We start from the raw sequence: 18,411 nt of genomic DNA, 5'->3' as shown, positions 1-18,411 counted from the left end.
ACACTCGCGACGCTTGCGATTCTCGAAACGAGCATCGCTACGTCACACGTCGCTTCGCGCGCTGCGCGCGCAATCGCGCATTCGCGCGGTACGGCGGCGTCGGTGGCGGACGCGGCGGTGTCGTTTGACTGTCGAATCGCTCTCTAAAATCGCGGTAAAATTCCGCGTTTCGTGGATATCTCACTCGTAAAGTGCATGAAAACGTAAATTCGCGAATCGTGATACGAGAGCTTATGATGACTTACGGTAAAAAGCGTGGTTGCCGCTAGAAAAGGCCGCGAATTCGCGATCCGCCAGGCAGCTGCATCGGCAACGTATACTTTGGAGATGACGTCACAGACGTTCTTTTGAACGAGAGGTAAGAAAAGTTCGAGGCAGAATTGATGCAGCTTGATGCGCGCGGATCTATAGTTTCTGTCTAATGACGATTATATATTCAAGACAAATTTGTGTCATGATAATTACTTTTGGATAATTATTTCCTTTTAGGATAATACGGCACGTTCAAAGCTCCACGCATCCACAGCAGCCCTTCCATCGTTCGTTATTAGCATCTCGAACATGTAAGTATATGTATGCCTAAATAAATCTTTGCCTACTTAAACTTTCAAGTAATTACATTAATTTACAAAAACTTACAAAAATTACAAAAACTTTTTAGACAATTACATTGTTTAATTCGTAATTCTTTGCACTTACGCAATTCTTTCACGTATTAATTCTTGTGATAATTAAAGCTGTAATTTTGTATTGAGTAAATTAAGGAAGAGTGCATAATTAATGCGACTTGTAATCGGCTGATCGAGAGGTAGGGAGTAATGAACCACAAAGACGTTAGATTGAATTGAACAATGTCCATTATATTATATATTTTATTCCCACATACACACGGCACGTTGTGAACCTTTTCTTAAATATTAATAATATTATCGTAATAATAATAATCATCATAATCGTCATCATCATCATCATCCTCATCATCATCCTCATCATCTTCCTCGTCATTATCCTCGTCATTGTCGCAATGATAATAATTTTCAATAATCATAAGTAAACAATAATAAACATAATAATGTGAGAGAATTTCACGTGAGTTATATTTATATTTATGTATATATATTTATAATAAATCATATATACGCAATAATCATCGTATTATATAATATATATTTATATGTACAGAGGGGTATAATATATATTGTTATTCTTTATTAGTTTAATATTTATAATCGCAATATTATATTTATTTTTGTTTGTATACATACACAATTAATTAGATTATCGGCCCTTCGCTCGCGCCTCGTGGCGGATAATTTCTCACTTTCTATCTTTTGTTCCTATCTCGCTCTTCCCCATCTGAATTATGAACCCGGTAGTCCCCCGGTACCCGAGACCGAGCTGTGTTCTCTCGTAATCGCTCGAGTGCGTAAGCGCAATCGATCGATTTCGCGTCTCCCTCGTGTCTCCATTTGAGAAAAGCGTCGCCGACGGACCCGGAGTTCCTTCCATCGACCGGGTCAATCGATCGATTCGCTTCCTCGAACGCAGCCTCGGCGCTCCGCGGTCGTTTTGTTTTGTTTTTTTTTTATTTTACAAAACATCCATTATAGTCTGGCCGCTGCTGGACGGAGAGTCGATAATTCCCCTCGATTAACTTACACCTCGGAATCTTACTCGAGCAATTGTGAACGGGTTTGTCGAATTTCTCAACGCAACAGTCGCGATCGCGAAAAGGGGGACGCTCGGCTCTCCCCCCCAGTAGCGGGCCTTTCATAAATATTCTGTACAACGTTATTATTATTATAAATCATCAATATATCTTATATAGTCTTATCGTTATGTCATTTATTATCGGTAGTGTAAAATTGAAACTTTTACGTACTTACGTAGATTAGATTAGCGTCTGCACGCCCGCTCGCACGCGGGCGGCCTATCGTTATGTATATATACCATTTTTTGTTCTTTTTCTTTTAAGTCGATACATAATTGTATAATTTAGTATGTCGCTATATGTACTGTAATCGTTTACGATTAGTAAGAATATGTAAAATTGGTATTTCACCTTATCCCTTGGCTTGCTCGTTTATAATTCAATAAATCCTCGTTTAAGCATCCACATAATCGTTTAATATACATGGAATTAAGAGGGGTTTAGTTATTGCTTGTTATATTGCAAGTTTCCTCATTGCAAGCTATGCCGTTCCGTCGAGCTTTTTCACGGTTCCCCGTTGCTCCTCTTTACTCCGCTTATCGCGATCCTTTCGCTGTGAATCACAGAAAGTATGCTCAAAAGTTTGCTTTTCCTCGTTCGCTGCATTACCGATGTCGATAATAACACGTCATCAAGCCTAACATATACAATATAAATATTTGTCGAATTATCATAGTTTGTTCCTGCTGAAATCAATCGGAACTTAATCTCTCGAAAAATGTAATCTTTCCAAAATGTATAAGAAATGTCTTAATTCACATCGGTCGACATCATGGAAATAACGACACACACCACAACGTGCTTATATAAATCATTCAGATGCTTAAGAATAATGCAATGCGAACAAGCTGCTAGTGCCATTATAGAAATTATTCTGCTTTTTGGAAAACGTAGTAAATGGGTTTAATGTCATTGCACATCAAGCGATACGTTTGGTACTACAAATTTTTCAAACAACATATAAATTTGATTTTAAAATAAATTAAAAACTCGAAAGTTATTTTACCGCACAATAAGCGTAATGTAATTTTCTGTAAATAATAAGCTTATTTTATACAGAAAAAAATTTTCCAATATCTATTCTATAATGATAAATTTGCTAATGTCGTGTTACACGTCACAGATCCATTTGATATGTGAATTTGAACAAATGTGAAACTATAACTTTCTTGCTTTGTGCTTTGATAATCGAAATAAATGCATTATTATACAAATCTATAATTTGCAGATTTCATTGTTGAGTGATGACGTAAAAAATCATCAATGAACGAGGAAAGTAAAACAAAATGCGATCGTAAGACATTCACATCTCTTTGGTTTAAACGGACATTGACATAGCACGACTGTCAAGATATTAGAAAAAGAGTACGAAAGATTGCTTTAGTTAAAATTTATATTAATTTATGTAATGCAATATAACCTGGATCTGAGAGAGCGCGCGTTTCAAATTATTAGACGATCGTTCTAAATTGCATTAATTAAATTACAGTCTTGCGGCAGATAATTCAATACCCTTATGCGATAAATATATATATATATATGTATATGTATACACATATATATATAGACATTGTATAAAACGGAAACTGTATCAAAGATACGGACGTATATTGTGGCTGGTCAAAGAGCTAACTGAAGGACTAATAACATTTTGCAGTTATAGAACCGCGTTTAGCAGATAATGAACCTTTTGAGAAAGTGAATCAGCAGTTTTTCGCGATTCGATAACTGTAATGCTATGAGCGCTAATTGAACGGAAGAAACATTTTCGAAAGACTCACGCTCTGCCAAACCTTTCCTACGCGGATTGCCACTGTTGTGCGCCCGTATCGATAGAAATTGATAAGAATTATGTAACGTACAGATAACTATAGTAATGATAATTTTTCGGTGGAGTCCAGGTATGACGTTGATTAGTTCGACGGTTAGCAAATCCTTACTGAAGTTCGCACTTTTGCACGCAGGAAGAATATTAACAGTTGTCGGTTACATGTAACGGCACATATGAACATACGCCAAATGTAATTACATCGTTATATATCTAGAATAGTATGATGCGTTGTGAGTGTATATATAGCTTATATACATATTGTATATGGGGTTATATTATATATCATATTCGTGCGCGTGTCCAGTTGGACCGTCGTCGTCCGTCGTGTCGCTAATATTATCGAACGTATCGTCGCTTAGCAAGCCTCTATTTAACGCAAGTAACTTGATTTAAGGGACGACGAGTGTCCCCCCGCGACACGTGACACGTCTCGAAAGCCTGATAAGGAAGCTTAACGCATTCACTGCCGCTTTTTATTTGTACGAGCAGCTCTTCGCTTGTCTGGCCATTCAGATCTCGCGAGAGCGAAGACAACAGTGCAATATAGTCGGCAGTGAATGAGTTTATATATTCAAGCGCTATTGAGTTGTAACGAAAAGGAGCGTCGTGATATGATGAAGTTTGTAAGTGGCCAACGCAATGTCATTAGTATTGACAGGAATAACGTATATGATAACATACTAATCGTAACAGAATTCAACAGAAAAGAGATAAACAAGAGTCCAATTTCCCGTATGGAAAATTATTAAATCCCAATAGGACTTTCATCCTATTTAGCTCCGTGATTTAGGCTTAAGACTAGATACACGCGATCGCCAAACAGTCGTTTACTTGACTTAAGAATCTGTCTACTCGAGGCTCAACCGATTCAACCGTGCACCCTCTTTCATTTGCTTTCGGGATTATCTAGCTGCCGATAGAAAATATCGGGGTGGCTTCATTTTGCATGTGTCCTGTAGATGGAAAGCGATTTCGCTCTTTAAAGTGGGATATTTATCTTAGAATTTTACCCTCTGAGAAATGAATCTTAACGATAAAACTTGGGGTTTTTCGTCCTGTTCGTCGCTCTTCCAGAACAAGTTTTAATAGTAAAACTGTCTGTTTCACTGTCAGAAGTAAATTTAAATGTACATCAATCCGTTAATTTTATTCCTTGAAGGTTACTACAATTTTCTGATAAAAATATAATTAAAAATTGCACTCGATCTACTTAAATTGTTAATTTACCCGGCCTATGATATAATATTTTAACGATTTTTTTTCAACAAAGAACTGGAATGTGCGTACTTGAATTTTGACGAGTTATTTACGAATGTAGAAAATTCTTAAATGGACACGCAAGTTTTCGGTTCAGATGTACATACGTCTGAAAATAAAGCACATAATCTCGAGAATCGATAATACTGTTGTATCCGAAATTATTCGTTTCATAATTGCTTATCTAACTACGACTCTATACTCCGTCCAACGAGAGATCATGGTTGATCAAACATAAATAACGATAGGGCACAGAGCCGCAGCAAGGTGTTCGCGTTAAATTATTTTTATTTTTAATAGATATCGTCCAACACTATTAAAAATAAAAATAATTTAACGCGAACACCTTGTTGCGGCTCTATGCCCTATCGTTATTTATGTTTGATCAACCACGATGTCTCGTTGGACGGAGTATAGAGAGTTTTCGTTCGATATTCTCAAATCATCACATTCGCGGGAAGAGCTACGGAGGATCTGATCGCATTTTTTCGTAATTTGCCTCGGCCGGTGGCTCTCGCGTTCGAGGAAACCAAAATTAAACGCGTAATTTTGTGTTCCGCGCGAAGACACACTAAACTAGCTATTTTAGGAAACGTATTTTTTTAAATCGTGGAACAGAGTATGCGTAAAAAAATGATCAAGAGATCGATATCGACAACTCCGTGAAAAGTGGAATTCTGACGTCTCGCCGTGTGATGCTACGTTTGCGTCAATGTGTTCCTGTACTGGCCGTATAAACGCGCGCGCATGCGAATGTGTCATAGGTATATATATGCGTAATGTATATGCGTTTATCTATCGTAGCAAATGCGTGTACATTTATATAATATATCCTGTGACCGTAGATTTTTTTGTTTTCGCGAAACTGTGCCTTAAGAATCTCCAACGAGAATTCTACACCGGATCGGTATTTTAGATGCTGACGGCGTGAAATCATGATTGTGTGTGAAAAATAGCGTATATAATTTTTAAATATTAATTATAACATATTCGCTCGCGTAGAGAAGAGCAGTGTGTGTATCCTTACCGCGTTTGAACGTTTGGTAGGTTTTGAAGGTTTGAGCTTGAACGAGTGTGTAGGAATTCACGTAGTTCGACGGTGACGTCCGTGCGTGGGCAATTATTGCCGCACAATTAGGCAGAAACGCGGAAAAGTTTCGCGTAAACTTCATAATGGGTTATACACACGCCCGCGTGGTGCGTTGTAATCCTCATTTATTTACTTCACCCGCGATATAGGCGATAACAACAATTAATCACAAAGAATTCGCGCGTGCAATCTGCTACTGCAATGCGCTTCGCCGTTTAAATTATTACTCGATATTGCTTTTTTCCATATGAAGTAACGTGTGCCTGAACGATATTCATTCGTTTCTTTACTCAATTATTCATTTCACTTAGTAGCCTTAAATAACGTGATTCTCAATGCGAAGGAAAACGAGGGGGAAAAAGAAATTGCTTAACTTGGCCGAAGTTCGAACCACAGTAGAGCCAAAATTTAGTATCATTTTTTTCTAATTACACTGCTGCTTGCTGACACCCGAATACCATGAAGGAGTAGATAATTGATCATTAAGTTCATAGCGCTTTGATTTTATCTATAGAATATTTCCTTATGTTATATATATATATGTCTTACAGTATTTCATAATTAAATTTATTTAAATTCCTTGATGGTGTTCTGATATCATCATTGATGTGTATAATATGCTTAGATAATGTATATCCTTCTTTTTCCTCTTCTTTGTATCCGGACGATAACTCTTCTATCAATTCGCAATGAGAATTAACGTCGCGACGCAAACTGGACCATTGCGATTATGTACATCGCGTTTGTGTATGTATATATGTGTTTTTGCGAATGAATGCATTTTGTGACATTAGCGTCTCTCGTTCAATCTCCCCGGTCATGTGCTCTCGTTTTATCGCCACCATTTTACGGAGTAATAAATTGCTTAATTAATCAATTAATATACCTGCTCTGCATCATGCTTTTGTCCCTTTTTCTCTCTCTCTTTCTCTCTATATATATATCCTCATCATCATCATATATATATATATATATATATATCAATCTCATCGTAATTATTATCTTATTATTTATACGTATGAATGTCTGTGTGTGTGTGTATTTATATTTATATATGTATATGTATATCATGTACGGTCGCACGAGGGGCGGCTGAATACGATGAGCGATCGGTATCGTATTATTTATTTCACATCATCTACCTCATATTCACATAATTAAATTGTTTTCATCTAAATAGGTCTTGTAAAAAAAGCTCTTGAGGATCGCGAATAGGCTCATAGAATTTAGCCTACTTTAGCCGCGCCTCGCGCATATAAGCCTCCTAAGAAGGAGTTCTTAGCCACCCCGTTGCCCCCCAATTATACCGCAATCGGTGGTGATTCAAAATTTTCAGTACAATAGTATATTAGCTTTAAAACAGCAATAACTATATATACAAATGCATAAAACAATGTTTCAATATATCTGTTCATCTCCATAATCCTCATATCTTTTTTCACCTTTCATATATATTTCGTTTATATATAATTATAATATATATTTTGTTTTTCTTAATTATTTAATATATATGTATATATATTTATATGTATATTTATAATCATATTTATATATTTATATTTTTATATACTGTATATATATATATATATATATATATATATGTAATATTTCTCAATTAATATATTTTGTATTTATAAATATAAACGCATGGACTATACTCACATATATTTTGCTTGTTCTTGTTTCTTACAAACTCATTTCTCTTTCTATCTCTCTCTTTCTTTCTTCATCACTCTCTCCCTCTCTCTCTCTTGCGCGCGCCCCTCCTTTCTTCTCTCTCTCCCTCTGCCTCTATTATTTGTCACTCGTTCTTTCTCTTCCACACATGTTTATTTTATGCATATTTTTCACTCTTCCTATATTGCACTCTTTATTCATTATTTTTCTCTTCTTTTCCTCGCCCTTTTTCTCTTCCTTTTTCACAAACAAACGTATACACATGTATACATACGTCCCGACATACACACACACACACACACACATACTCACTCATTCACTCGCTCACTCACTTATTCACTCGCTCACTCACTTATTCACTCTTTCACTCTCTCTCTCTCTCTCTCTCTCTCTCTCTCTCTCTCTCTCTCTCTCTCACTCTCTTTTCTGTTTTTTTCTCTGTTTCTCTCATTTTCTTTCACTCTTTTCTTCACGTCATCTTATTTGTATATTACGATTTACGATCGCCTCTTTCTAATTAATAATTGATCGTAGATTTTTCCGAATATGTATACATTTATATATATATATATATATATATATATATATATATATATGTATATATATATATATATATATATATGTATGTATATGTATATTTAAATACATACATATATAATTCTTTCTCTTCCCTAGGAGAGAAGTTGCCGGAAGAACTCCAATCGTCTCAAAGCCGCTATCATTTTATTGGTGAGTGTTTGCACATTTTGGTATACTTTAATATTATATGGAAAATTGCGATTCGAAGAATATGTAAACCGATGTAAAGCGAGAAAGACGAAATAAATAGGGAAATACATTATGTTTAAGAGAATTAGATTATTTTGAAAAAATTAATAAAACATTTTAAATTGTAGCATTATGAAAGAATATAATTGATCTGAGTAGGTTACTATTTGTTTCTTAATAAATGATTGCCTTTTCACAAATGGCGGTGTACGATATACGATATCCAATGTAAAGGATGATAATTAATTATCAACTCAGACTTTGTTCAAATATTTAATATTAAGTGATTTCTTTTAAATTATAATAAATTACAAAGAATTTATAATTGAATTTTTTTAAGCGGCTTGAGAGGATTTGAAAGTTTAAATTGCTCTAAATTTTATAAAAATTTCGAGCTATATTATTGACTTCTTGAACTAGATCACCGAATTAAATAATTCATTCCTCTTTATCTCGATTCATCTCGATTTACATTATATCAGCGAATTGTATTAGTGTTTACACGAAAAAAAAGCGCTATAAAATAAAAAAAATAACATAACAGAATTTACAACTTTTTGCGAGAAGATTTTAGTGGGTCAAGTACAAAACTTGATAATTCTGACGTTGGATAAAACATGATGAACTTTTTAGGCCGGAACCCGTTATGAACATTAAATTGTTGATCGTTGGTTAGACATTCCGCAAGCGGCCCGGAATTCTCTCGGCCTTCTTTCTCTTTCCAATCGCGAAAAGTTAAAATTTATGTGCTTGACTGATCCATTTTCTTTATTTTGCTTTTGTCTCTCTTCCCCCCTATCTTTTAAATATATTTTATCTCTGTCTTCTTCACTGCGATCTCGCGCGTCTTTTCTTAAGCCTACGTATGATGAATCTCACGTTTACGCTCTACGTTTTGTTGAGCTGGTGTTATGTCCTTGTTTATATGTATGTGTGTATGTGCACATGTACTTGTATTAATCTTTACACCTCCCTTATGAAGCTCACCCGTGTGATTCTGTTTTCTTATATTTTTATTGTTCGCATAAGGTATATCTCTGCGCCGTATCTCCGCAATCCATCTTTGCCCCAATTTATTTAAAAATAAAAAAAAAAATAAAATATATGTTAAAGCGTATGATAAACATCAAGCACACTACAAAACAGCTTCGGTTCAGGTTCGGTTCTTATTTTATAATATTTAACATTCGATAGCGCAGTGAAAAGAAATCGCAAATTAAAATGTAGAGAACAAGAGAATGACAACACGCGAATGTATGCATCTTCTTAGCTAAAGCTATAAATAACGGGAATACTTTGTGACTGCGAGAGTTTGCAAACTTTTCTTAAAAAATAAGTATGAGTCCAAGATTTACGTACATATAATTAATCATATATACACAATTTAATCGTATAATAATTAGTAAATAATTTTTAACGGCAATTAAATAGATATGGCTCTCGGGAAAATATGTAGCGATCAATAAATACTAATCATAATTGAACATGAAACCAAAATATATATTAATAGAGAAAATATATTTGATTGTTAACAAATTTAACATAATTTCCCTATAGTACAATTTATTTGTATATGTTAACTTAGATAATATATCATCGTAATAGCCGTTAAAAAACTGTTTAAATTCCACTTTATATAAATTCCGCTTGTGAACACATTTCATTTATTATGTAACGAATGTATTGCATTCAATTTAAAATATGGATTTATTGGCTCTCAGTTGTTCCTCCGTTTCTACTGTTTTAAATCAGTCAATGGAAAAATAATATTACAGTGACAAATTATCACAATTTTACAATATAATAACCGCCTTTTTCTTATACGGTAATAGTGCACGCGTTCACCGATATTTTTTTCTGGCAATCAAGATCTGAATCTTCTATTCTTGTAAGAAAATTACACATTGTGGATCTACTTTAATATTTTGCTCATTACTTTGAAAATCTAAATATACATTAACTTTCGTGCTTATAAAAAAAAAGGCTTTTATTAAATAATAAATAATTATTCCAACAAAGAAAATTTCACTTATATTTTTCATTAAAAAAGGCGAGTGTCCAAATAAGGTCAATCGCTTTTTATATCTTCTTATGCAATACGTTTATTTTGAACATTTGTTTGAAAACATCACGTTTCCCTTTCACGTTTCATTATTCTCTGGGCTACAACGGGACAGCTATCATTCTGTTTTACTCACAAGAAGATGGGCGATGTACAAAACGTTGGTGACACACGCGATCGCAGTTTGCCCACTTCGTCTCTCTTTTCCCAGTCTCAATGCACTGTTTCTTTTTGTGCCTTCAAACAAACCGAGTTTTATGTCGCGCGCATAATTTAGGAACTTAAGAATACTGTGACTTCTCGTCGATATACTTTAATCACCATCTTGTCGCTGTACGTCTCTTTGTAGTCATGAAAAAGTATTGCTAACGTTCTTTAAGAATTGACTCGTTTTGCACGCATTTTTATATTCCTCTCTTTTCTCCGTTGCGTGCACGCGTTCACCGAAAGAAATAAAATGACTGTCGTTCCACGTGACGCACATATCCAATTTAAAATGATTTCTCGTTTTCTCTCTCGTTTTTTTTGTTTACCCTGTTGTTTAATGCAATAATAATAACAGCACGCTTATAATAATTGCGTGTATATTCGTCGTTTATATAATTATAATTCATCGACGTTCTTTCTTGTGAATTCAATTATTGTAATGATAATATGTAATAAGGAACCATTTATTCTGCGATATCAACGAAACGCGAATGTCCTAGTCATATAAATTACGCGCATAATTTATTAAGGGCGATGTGGCCCTTGTCGACAGAAAGAAGGGAGGAACCTCTCGTAAATCCTCTGCCAATGCGATTGAATTTCTCATATTTCTGCATTGTGTATTTTAAACGTACTGCCATTGTACTAAAATAACGGCTCGAGACCTTCTTTTATGCGTGCAATTTTTATTCTAAAAATCAAAAGATTTCAATATATTTTCAATTTTGTTTGTTATCTAGTTCGTTTTTAAAATTCAGTGACATTTTGTTCGCTACAATACATTACAAAAGTGCACGCATAATAAAAATTCAAGTAGTCCCAGATAGCAGTCAGACGATAAAGTGATGTCTATAAATAGATAAAAATAGACGTCACTATGTCGTCTTTCAACATCACTTTACTTGAAATTGTATCAACAATAATTATCATTAATCAAGATTAACATGAAATTTGTTTACATTATACGGCTAAGATTTTAATCTAGACAGTGATATTAAATCAATAATTCAAAGTTAGTTGAGTGAGGACCTTGATACACAATTTAGCTTACGGATGTTGATAATTAACTCGGTAATGATGGTCATTCATTGAATTGAACCGTTTCGTCCGGTTATTTAAAGAAATAACACTAAATCAATTACTCTGAATATCGTTCAAGATAATTATTTCTATTCTCACGCTAATTGAAATTCCTCTCGTCTTTCTGCGCAATATCATAAGGTCACGACAAAGTTAACTTAAACTCTAATCACCAATAGTCCATTGGAATCTATCCAATCTTCGCTGATTCGTCAATTAGATCGCGTTATACAATGTAAAATTAAGTGACATTATCCGAAAGAAAGAGGAGCACAAGTGAGGCTGAACACGGGAAAGCGACTTTAGAATGCGTTGACATTTGTTTTCTGCATTGTATAACGTAGTCCAATTGAGGCTTGGATCTCCAAAAGGGCCTACTTCTCTTTTATGTCGAGTGGACCTTGGGCCTCTCCTAAATCCGAAATATTATTGGAAGCGCGATGGGACGCAACATCCGATGTCCAGCCATATTTGCGATATATAGATTATAATATAATATTCACTCTCACGTTTATGTCTTTCCTCGCTAGCCCATTTTAGTCCCTAGATCTAATCGCAACCGCTATTAGCAGCCACGCATTTTAATCCTAAAGGGTAACTCTTTCGCACTCTCACGCACGCTCTTATCGTCTTTCTTCCTATCCCTTTCACGCTCGGTCTTTCTCTCGTATAACTTTAGGTTTTTGTCTCTCTTTTTTCCCCTTTCTCATTCGACATCTCCTCGTCCTCCCGTTAAGTTAACATTTGAAGCGTATCGTCGACCGATGCTCCGTGTATATCGCGGACGAAGATTACGCGATAATTTCTATGTATATATATTTTATATACTACCTTCCTCTCTCAGCTTGATCTTTTTCCGATCGTTTGATCTCCCGCTGTATGAATCTTAAGTTTGCACCTGTACGTTTATCACTGACGCTGGTTAACTAAATTTTTCCTTGCTTGTTTGTGTGTTGTAAGTGGGATTATAATCTAGTGAAGAACCATGAATCGCTAGACTCACACGCCAACCAGAGCTAAGTTAAGCCAGACTATCGGTGTAATTCAGCCTTAGACGATTAGACGCCGGAGATGTGGAGGGTGTGTCGTAGCTTTCGTGTGTACGCGTGTGCATGTGTCTTTGTGTAAAATGTATCGCGGTAGTTTGCCGCTGAAAAAAACTCTCGTACTTCTTTTTCTTTGATCGCATTGGCTCGTCTATAGGGTCATGCATATACGGCATTATTTTAAATTAATTATACGGTAATTTGCGTATGATACGCGTAATATACGTGCATATATGTATATGTATATATACATATATGTACATATATATATGTATATACACGTATACATATACATACATGTATATAACAAGGGTTACTGCATGTAATCGGTTTTAAAGCTATACAGCGGCCGATTGAGTCATATAACAGTCATTGTCCGGCGCCTCCGGAAGCTTCAAGTGGAACTTTGAAACGAGCGTTCGGTTTCAATCAAAATTACAGAGTAACATAAATCGCCATTTACACCCTGATTTTCCTTTTGTTACAAAAGCAAGAACACTGCCATCGCGTTGAGTGATTTTATCATGATGTATAATTTAAATATATCTAATATAATAAAAATGTTATAACTTTTCGCGAAAACTATTTCAATTACTGTGTGAAACATAGTATTCTTTTAAAATTTATAAATCCACAGTATTTGTAATCATTTTATAAACGCATGCCTTAAAACATGTTTATTTATTAGGACATAAATGGCGGATTTGTCGGCGAAGTGCAGTTAAAGAATTTCCGCTATTCTGTAATTCTAATGATCCATTACTGTGTTAATTTTTCTGAAAATCTTCCGATGTTGCGCATCTCATTGTTTCGAATTTGCCTCATCGTGCATCGGCCCGAAATTCGACGGCAGCTCTTTTGCGTGTCTTCCTTCTTCCCACAAATAATGCTAACAACGTGACATTAAGTATGTAACACGCCTATGTAACTCTCTCGCTCGCCCGCCGCTACATCTTTCTGCATTATTTCGTTATTGCGCACCCGGGAAAGCAGGACTGCGACAGGACAGGAGAGAAGCACCGTTCCGCCATTTAGCCAGCGAAAAGGCACGTTGGGAGAGAAGAAGGAGCTTGAATCTGCATGTGCAGACGTAGAGAAAGGGCAGCAAAAAGGATCGCTTGATTTATCCGCTCTACTTTTTCATCAGCCTTTATCCCTCTTCTCTTTTTCTCTCTTCTCCGCGTCATCGTTCCTCTCTCGGCCGCCATTAAACCCATCAACCCTTTCCGCGCATACGATTAAAACTTGAAAGCCCAGAAACAAAGTCTTTCCCAGGTGTGAACGCGCGCGTATGTGCCTATCATTATATAATACGCGGGCACGCGCGGTGCATGGCGCTCGTTAATAATTGCAATCGCCAGTAATCATGTAATAATTAATAATTATAATATTCGTGAGAGTTGGTATCTCTTCCGTCTCTTTAACTGCCTTAAATACTAGAGGTCATACGCGTTATCGTCTATAATAATTATCAATTATTTATATATTTATATATATATATGTGTGTGTGTATATATATATTTATATCTTTATATATATATATATATATACTATTTATATATATTCTAGACTTAACCGCTTAAATATTTAGCAATTAATAATATTAATTTAATTTATTATTATTATATTATTATTTCTTTTAGTAATGTCGGAGAACGGGCTGGCGTCAATACGCAGTTTCGGCCATAACTAGCCTATTGCAGCGCGCGTTGTTACCTCTTCCTGTTTCCGCCTGACGGTCGGTCTTCCTGTCGCTTTTCTCGTCTTTTTCCTCTAGCCTTCTCTGGACGTCTTCCCCGTTGCGTCAGTTTCTTTCGCTTACTCATCAACAGGATTAATTTTCTTCTCTCTATCTATAGTTGCATCCAACTGGATTCGACTAATGCTCTAAATTCTTTCTTAATGCATTATTACACATTCGCGTAATATTACATCCGGTTATTTACAATCCGGATTTTAAAGTTGCATCGATTGGATCTTACTCGATAGTTGCCTTTTGTTTAACATTATTCGTTTTTTTTTTAATGTATTGCAACTTTTGATCGTTATTTATATCTTTGTATCTATACAGTAGGCGTGTAAGTATTATTTTTTCGTCCAGAGATCGTCCACTGTGTTTAGCTGCCTTAAATCATCCATGTTACTTATTATATCAGGCGACCGTGCTGCGTTCTGCCGTCTCGTCCATCCTGGCGAAAAAAGAATTAAGACTTCAACAAGTTAAATATTTATCTTCTGAAAAAGCAGCCAGTTTTAATCGATTCCAAATATAGTCGACAAAAAATAAAGACCGACCTAAAATCTCTTCGAAGAAATGTTCCAATCTCGTGAGTGTGTTTCAAATGTATAAAAATTAAAAATTATTTGTTTTTCTTTTAATATAAATCGTTACAGCAAATAAGATTAAAAAATTTCATTATTATTTTTATTGATATTCTATTACTATTTCACGTAAAGTTGTTTCTTGTTAAAATAATGTTATATGTTGAAAAGAGATTGAAGAGAAAACTGAACTATTTAACATGTTATACATAGTAATATTGGTGAACGCGTTTTTAATAAATTTATCTCAACATAAAACGTAAATACAATTCACCGAAATATTGTCGATGGCATACATACCTGTTATTAGGTCTTAACAAGGCTCAATGGTAGCCATTAGTGAACGCCGCTGGTATTAGAGGACCCTGGAACAATAGAATATATCGATCTCATCAACCTTTCCATAAAAAGAATGACTATTACACAATGGGGTGAGCACAAAGATAAACCCGTACTTTTGCCTGCATATCTAAAATTGCAGCGTGCAATTGCGGTACTTGGCCTTTGAAGTTGTAGAATCTCTTTTCTTTTTGCTATATTTTTCGAAATTCTACAATATAAAGATAATAAGTGACAAAAATGCGAAGAATAATACGCGAAGTGATGCTACATGAGAAGTCTTTTGGGTATATTAAACACGTTGATATTGCAGAGAATGAATATATCATAGAAATCCTATAAACAATATTAAGTTTATCTTCGATACAAGCCAATGTAATAATTGTCATACTATACCTGACGGACCAGAGATGTATTCATAAAATATAGAATCAGAATATAGAATGTACAAAGCGTATATAATATGTACATCGAAGCAATCTTTTTCTGTGAGATTGAAAACCGGTTGCATGAAATATAATGTATGTTTGCAAGAAGGTATCCACATTTGCTTGTTGTAAATGTATAAAGCTGATAAAATTGCAATACGGAACGAAACGATAAAGAGCTCGGTCGATGGTCAAATCATTTTTTAATTTTGCAATATTTAATTACACGTGTGTGAAATTCATTTCAAATTCTTGCTTGTAATATAAATTTTCAACATAAAAATATGAATATACATTTTTTCATCGAGTTTATTTGGATAATTTATTTTACCAACCATATATACATTTATTAAAAACACTGATATGCTTATACATTTAGGGGAATATTTTAGCAGATTCTTCGATATTCATTAAAATGCAATATAAAAACTTTTATTAGCTTTTTTCGTAATTGTTTCTAGTTAAACCAATCGTTACTTTCTCTGAACTATCTTCTGTTTTTACCTCACATATTGTCAGTTATAAAATTCTATTTAATTAAAGAAGTTCCATTGACGAGATTTGTTAAGCATAATTAATTTGTTTTCAACGCAATAAATCGTACAGCTTACGACGTTAGCGATGGAAAAAGTGAAGTAATTGGGTAAAATCTGATTGCCGGACTAGGTAAACCCTGACTGAAATGCGGAAATGATTTCGACTATGCTCTTTATCCTTACGTTGCATATCCTTGTCGGGAGGGGCCCGATCCGGTGAATATAGGGGGAACAGAAAGTGGACTTACGGGACTGTAGTTGAGCGGGGCACGGGATACGGCGATCGCGGGGAACGCGGTCGTGGGGGGCTGCGGGCTAGCTGCGGCCTGGACGTAGCTTGCGACTGCGGAATCCGCGGCTGCGGCTGCTGCTGCGGCGGCGGCGCTCGAGCTGTACATGTCAATTGGGCCCGGTGAATTGGCCGCCGGGAAAGACCGGCCCTGCGGCCCACCGTGGCCGCCGGCCCCGTGCGGCGACGCCGGCGGGAATCCGGCCTGCGCTGCGGCCGCCTGGTAGTTGTTCATCACTGCAACGAACCCGCGTCAATGTTCACCCTCTTATCCCGATCGAACGAACGTTGTTAATAAGGCAAGGACAAGCCTCAGCAAAAGCTTCGTCCTTGCCTTTCACGGGATGCGCGAAACGCGAAAATACTCATGAATTTGCTTCCGAATTTAGACGAATTTGTTGAGAAATGCCAAGAATAATTTTTAACATCCTCAATTACCGCGGCTCAGCTTTTGAATAAATGTAACTGTTGTAATTTAATCAGACTGTAATAATAGTGTCGTTAATAGTGTAGTTTTACATTAATATTAGTTTTTCATTTATTTTCATTATAAAGAGAACAATTCTTTTTACAAAGTTAATTCATAAAGATTCAGCTTTAACCGTGCTAGAGTAGTTGAGGATCCAAAAAGATGTCATCTCTCTTATCTAACCGTTAAATAACTATTAAGCTGCATTTAATTTTCAATCTTGTTATTGTAGCTTACGCTATTTTACAACAATTAAACGTCTGAGTGACAATTATGGGACGTGAATATTCTGATTGTTTCATTCTGCCCGCGATAGCGATACGAGCGTTGCATGCCTTATCCTTTTCAGGAATCTTCCATGCAAGTACCTTGAGGCACGTTGCTCCGTTGGCGTTTGCCCCTAGTTTTTAGCTTTTTCGCCTCTTTCCGCTTACTAATATCAAAACTCATTTCAGTTGTATAACGATACGCTCTAAACGGGTTAAATCTCATTAGAGATAAGGTTCTTTTTAACTCACATATATTATACAGTGTGATATTTGTTGTAACGAGCTCACGCATATTCGTGCACAAATGAACAACGATGATCTCTGGTCTACATTTTACTTCAAGGACTGTGCATGTTAAATGACCACGCATTTAAATGATCGCGTAAATGCCATTATATCAAGGAGTATACGTATCATGTTTACATACATTGAATACAAGGGAAGGGATGGAGTCCATTTAACGAATACCTTCTCATAATTTCATTGGAATGGAAAAGAAAAAGGAAGGAATAAAAGAAGACACTCATGAAGCGCATTGCAAGGCCAGCCTTTATACATACGATCATAGAGATAATGAAAAAAGCGCCTTGCGTACATATATACATATGTACGACATTGTACAACACGTCACTGGGACAAGCAACGCAATCGCACGAGACAGTGATGGCGATCGAAAAGTTATGAGATACAACAGGCTTTCGACTACGATTACCGTTCTAACGTTTGGTTTGCACGAGGACTGATTTTCCTTCGTGCTCTTAAGAAATCAAACGCAGCAAAAATTGACAAGGTTGGTTAGATTAGAAAGGTCAAGCGACGAAAACTAAACTTACCCCATTTCGCGTTCAGTTCTCGAAGTAAAGAGCAAAGTAATTCAGCGAAGTAATTCAGCTCGCGTGAGAATACAAATGAGAAAAGAAATAAAATGTGAGGAGAAACTATGATGATGCGGATAATTTGGTGCAATGAGAGATAAGTCAAAAATTAAAGTTCTAATAAAAAGAAAGCGCGCGTTTTCTTATATTATTAA

The 18,411-nt window shown here is 35.6% G+C and overlaps 1 protein-coding gene across 7 annotated transcripts in view; it reads right to left on the bottom strand.

The window, feature by feature from the left end:
• Positions 1-839: 839 nt before the first annotated feature.
• The window catches only part of Rbp6 (RNA-binding protein 6), a 598,266-nt gene continuing 580,694 nt past the window's right edge, over positions 840-18,411 (bottom strand). For all 7 annotated transcript variants that reach the window (XM_071770002.1, XM_071769996.1, XM_071769997.1 and 4 more), the window contains 3 exons: positions 16,603-16,880; positions 15,352-15,416; positions 840-14,918 (listed from right to left, as the gene is read on the bottom strand). In XM_071770002.1, the coding sequence (XP_071626103.1) occupies positions 15,375-15,416; positions 16,603-16,880 (320 nt within the window). In that variant the 3' untranslated portion in view covers positions 840-14,918; positions 15,352-15,374. The remainder of the gene's footprint in view (positions 14,919-15,351; positions 15,417-16,602; positions 16,881-18,411) is intronic.

The sequence above is a fragment of the Temnothorax longispinosus genome, chromosome 2 (assembly GCF_030848805.1).
Source record: "Temnothorax longispinosus isolate EJ_2023e chromosome 2, Tlon_JGU_v1, whole genome shotgun sequence".
Classification (NCBI taxonomy): domain Eukaryota; kingdom Metazoa; phylum Arthropoda; class Insecta; order Hymenoptera; family Formicidae; genus Temnothorax; species Temnothorax longispinosus.
This window is presented reverse-complemented; position numbering and strand designations above follow the sequence as displayed.